General features: G+C 31.4%; 1 protein-coding gene across 1 annotated transcript; it reads right to left on the bottom strand.

The window, feature by feature from the left end:
• Positions 1-453: 453 nt before the first annotated feature.
• Positions 454-3084, bottom strand: LOC111876545 (probable WRKY transcription factor 26). Its single transcript, XM_023873104.3, has 5 exons — positions 2627-3084; positions 2225-2377; positions 1523-2148; positions 1283-1444; positions 454-1202 (listed from the first exon to the last, which is right to left on the bottom strand). Exons 1-5 carry the CDS (start codon positions 2846-2848, stop codon positions 752-754), a joined length of 1614 nt encoding a protein of 537 aa, XP_023728872.2. The 5' UTR covers positions 2849-3084; the 3' UTR covers positions 454-751.
• Positions 3085-4855: the final 1771 nt, after the last annotated feature.

The following is a 4855-nucleotide window of genomic DNA, read 5'->3' as shown; positions in this document are numbered from 1 at the left end:
CAAAGTTGTATTTAAATATAATAATTACTTTAAATTAGATTTTGTATTTAAAACTTAAATCAAATATCGTAGTTGGTTTGAAACCAACCAAAGTTCATACTCCATTATCTAAATGTGAATGAACCATAAATGTAACATGATTATGTCATCAGTGACGGGTGCCTCTTTAAAATAACGTGAGAATCACCGACCCCCACAGTTATGATTTTTGTCGCTTTCTACCCTGCTTTTTCCTTTCTTTTCAGCCACCAGCCCAAAGTTTTTCTTGCACGCTCCATTTTATTTTATTTTATTTCATATAATTTTCCTCTAAAAAAATAAAAGTTTATCGCTTCTTCATTTGTCTTAAACATAAATCAGAAGGTTCAAGTTTCATATGATTTGTCTTTTTAAATTTATTATTATCCAAATAAAGAAAATACTCGCGTACAAATATCAATATTGTTGAGTCTCTTCTTAACTTCATAAAGCTTAAACTTTTTAGATATTCAAAATATATGAAAAATTGTAAATACAATATACCCCCGATCCTATGTTGTACATGAGACTTTACATTGGAGAGGCCTCAAAATAACGAGGGTAAAAAGGTAAGTAATGCACCTATAGGATTTCTTTTACCAAAAATATACACACAACAAACAAAATGGCAATAAAACAACAAAAGAATCTTTCTTTCTTGTGTATGTAATCTATCTCTAAGTCTTTGAAGTATAAGATACGTGTCATTATTTAAGCCCTTCTGAAAACGTCGTTAGCATAATAAGGACTCGAAAAACATATCATCTCGAGGTTCCTCTTTGGCTTCTGAAAATGCTCTTTCGGAATCACGTTTTTGATCAATGTAGTTGGACTTCAAAGCATTCTCAAATCTCGAGAACTTGAAACTTTCATTATTCTGCAACATCTCTGATGTAAACATGGTTTGATTATCTGCTGATGAAAGGAAACTGAATCCACGGTGGGCTGAATCCGAAATAGAGTTATTGGATTGGTAATGGGAGAGTGCAACAGGCTTAATTGCAGTAGTGGGAATGTTGTTGCCGAGTGTGCCAGATGGCAACCGATGACCAGACCCTCGAGCCATTGGGACATCGTGGTTGTGCTTTCCCTCGTAGGTTGTTATCACTGACCTCAAGTCTTGGGATGCTCTTTCAACGTGTTTTCTAACAGAACAACCGGAACTCGTACATTTATAGTAACTCCTATAGATTTTAAAGAAAAATATAACAATAATCTCATCTCATTATAATCAAGGATAACATGATGATCATTAGTTTCTTACCTAGGATTAGGGTTTCCTTTGACTACTTTTTGGCCGTATTTTCTCCATCTATACCCATCATCAAGAATATCAATATCGCTTGTTGTTTGAACCACAACCCTCGGTTCTCTTACAGTTCTAGTTCCTCCGATCGTTGATATCCCTTCGTTTTCCGACGCCCTCCTGTGAATCAAATTAGCAAATACTATTCAAAATACACGTACAAATATACTTTTTTTGTAATAAAAAGGAGAAATTTACCATCTTTTGGCATCAGGCTCGTCTTCATCGAACTCGTCCCCACCTGACCTACTCCTCTGACAGCTACTCCGATCAAGGTCATCAGAAATTGAAGAATTCTCCGGCGTGGCTACGGAATCGAACTGCCCAGATCCGTGAGAACCATAAGATTGATCAGGGTAATCAAGTAGTTCATGGTTACTAGACACTTGAGTCATCTGTAAATGATTTGAAGCTGATGACGATGACGATGATCTTCGAGTAGATTGAGGTTTTGGATGATTATGGTTACCCTTATAAACTATCTCTGTAATCTGTCCATCTAAATTCGTTTCCAGTTTCTTCTTCATCGAACAGTTTGGATACGTGCACTTGTAATAGCTTCTAGGATTTTCACTTCCTTTCACCTGCTTTTGCCCGTATTTTCTCCAATTATACCCATCATCTGATTTTTTCTGCGATGGTTGATTGTTCAAATTGTTGTTGCTGGCTGCATAACCAGATTGAAAACTTTGCGTCTGCGAATTTGAATCGGTTTGAATCGTGGAAATTTCAGGGGAGAAACTCTGGAACTGAGATGCGTGTTCTGATTGCACAAAAGCTTTTTCATCTTGTTCCCTGGATTTCTGATGATTCCATAGTTGCTCCTGAAACCAGAAATCAAATTATTGTCCGTTTCTTGTTTATCCAAAACATAAGAAACCCAGAATGATTAAAACTTACAGTTAGATGATTTGATTGTTGTTGAAAAGAGAAATCTGTGAAGCTTTTTTGCTCTTTTTTTATGCTCTGTTCGTGGTTCTGGTTGTTGCTGCTGAGATTCTTCCAATTGAAAGCTTGAAATGGGAAGGAACCGGTGGTCGGAGATGGTAGAATCTGCAATAAATGTTTAAAAAGGTGTAATTAAACATATGTTTCAGTCAACAAAACAACAAACATCTGGCGCGCTAAAATTCATGTTTAGTCCAAAATAGGGGAAAAAAACTTTATCATATCAGTTCCAAATTTTAACAAATTCCCATGTATTTTCATCGAAAAACTGTTTCATTGCCACAAAACAAGAAACAAAAGGTGGAATCAAGTTATCGAACGGCCACCAACGGGTGAAAAGAAACAGAGACTTACGTGGGAAGACGAGAGAAGAACAGGGGAGTCCAAAAGATCAGCCGGGCTTAAACCAGCGGGAATAGCGAAGTAGGAAGAAGGTGATACCGCCGGAGGGGAGATGGGTAGTGAAGGTGGAGGGATTGACTTGAATTTTGGTACGCCGGAGCCCACTCTTTCTGCGATTCGAGCTGCGAGTCCGCCGGTCCGGGGAGCAGGAGCTTGGTCGGAAAAGGAAGACATGAAAGAATTAGAGAGGAGAAAGGAGGTTGGTGGCGAGTTTAATGGTGCTCGTGGTAGCTGGAGGAGGTCATTATAGACGATTTTCAGAGACGGGATTGGGGGAGGGGTTAAAGAGGAAGAATGGAATTTGCACACGTATGGTTTATAACTAGATTTTTTTTACTAATATCGCTTCTTCTTTTTTAATAAAAAAAACTTAAAATAAAAAAATCTAATTTTATCTTCACAGTAAAAAAAAAAAAAAATGAACTATTTATTTGTTTTTTATAGAACCTTTATAAAAATTGTCTACAGTATTGAAAATCTATAAATATCCACAAAATAATTGAAAAAACTTAATAGAAAAACTTATTAATTAACATACTATTGAAAAACCATAAATTAAAAATAAAACTCATCCAATATTTTTGCATTTTATTGATTATTTTAAGAATAAAAAAAAACTCTTAAAAAAATCCTATTATAAATACTCAAACTCCTTTACTTTTGTATTTTTATATAATTTACAATAAATATGTAACCTCTAAATCTTTTTAAGCTTAAATAGCTGAAAAGTTAATAATAAAATGCTGATTTTTAAATATAAATTTAAATTTAAATATTATCTGCATTTTCATTTTTATTTATATATAGTTTACACATACACTTAACTTTTTAAATCATAATGTACATAAATACTATAATTTCTATTAAATTTTTGATTGATACTTAAAGGAGTTGGATTAAAAATAGAGGATATATAGTTCTCTCAATCGGTGTTTAGTTGGATTAAAAATAAAAGAAATTTTGAGAATTATAATTGGGTAAATTGGTGTTGTTATCCTCTAAACATTTTATAATTTGTTTGTCTTTTTTTTTTTTTCCCTACATTGTCCTTTGATAGACAGTGATTTTAATAATATTTCCGCCGGTTAAAAAAAATATACTTAAAAAGTTAATAAGATTGCGGAATTTGCTGGAGCCTGTATACGTACATAAGTCGAGATTTTTCTTTCACTTGTCCCTACCATGCAAAACATGTTCCAAGGCCAATCAAGCATTGCACAGTGCACAATAAGCATTTCTTTTCCCATTAAAACGAAATTTCTTTAAAAAATGTGTTTTTTCCTTAAATAAGATTTTAAACAAAAAATTGTTTGTTATTTATTAACAATTATTTTAATATTATTAATTAAATTTGACGGTTCTTGGTTTTGTCCCATGAGTTTTTAATGTCTTCTAAAAGTATTGTTTAACGTTTCATTATTAGTCAAAAGAACTGTGAAAATTTTATTATATTCAATATTAGTTGTGAGACTCATTATTACATGAGTTAACTTAAAAAAAATTAAATATAAAAATGTAAATATTTAAGAACTTTGAATTTATAAAAAAATAAGAAAAATAATGAATTATTAAAATTAAAATGTTGTTTTATCTTTTAAATTTAAACAAATAATTCAAATAAATAAACAAAAGAAACTAATGAACTTGAATTTGAGAATTTTTGAAATTAAAAGATAAGTTCATTAATGAAATTGATATCCATATATTATTATATTTATTGTAATTATTACATTAAAATATTATATGAAATTTAATAAAATAAGAAAATTCATAAAGTGACATGTGGAAAAAAAATTAGTTCAAAATAACAACAAAATGACATTTGACAAATTGAATGAGAGTATGACATGTGACAAAAAAATCTTCATTTATCAGAGTAGATTGTTACAAACTAAAAATAACTCAAAATGGTGTTATAGATATTCGTTTCAAAAACAATAATGTGAAATATTGTTTAATATTTTTTATATATCTTGATACCATTATACCATTAGACCAAAAACTCTTTGGTAATTATAGTTACTTTTATTATTGTTTCTTGATAGATGCCTTCTCAAACATAAAAAATAAAAGAAAAAAGAAAAACCAAAAAATTGAACACTTTCCAAATTAGCAAATAATCCTACAAAGGATTGATTCTTCATCCGAGTGTATATGATTGATGGAAAATTGGGTTCTTTC

This window comes from Lactuca sativa, chromosome 9 (genome assembly GCF_002870075.4).
Source record: "Lactuca sativa cultivar Salinas chromosome 9, Lsat_Salinas_v11, whole genome shotgun sequence".
Lineage (NCBI taxonomy): Eukaryota > Viridiplantae > Streptophyta > Magnoliopsida > Asterales > Asteraceae > Lactuca > Lactuca sativa.
The sequence above is the reverse complement of the archived record's forward strand: the minus strand, read 5'-3'. Positions and strand labels throughout refer to the sequence as shown.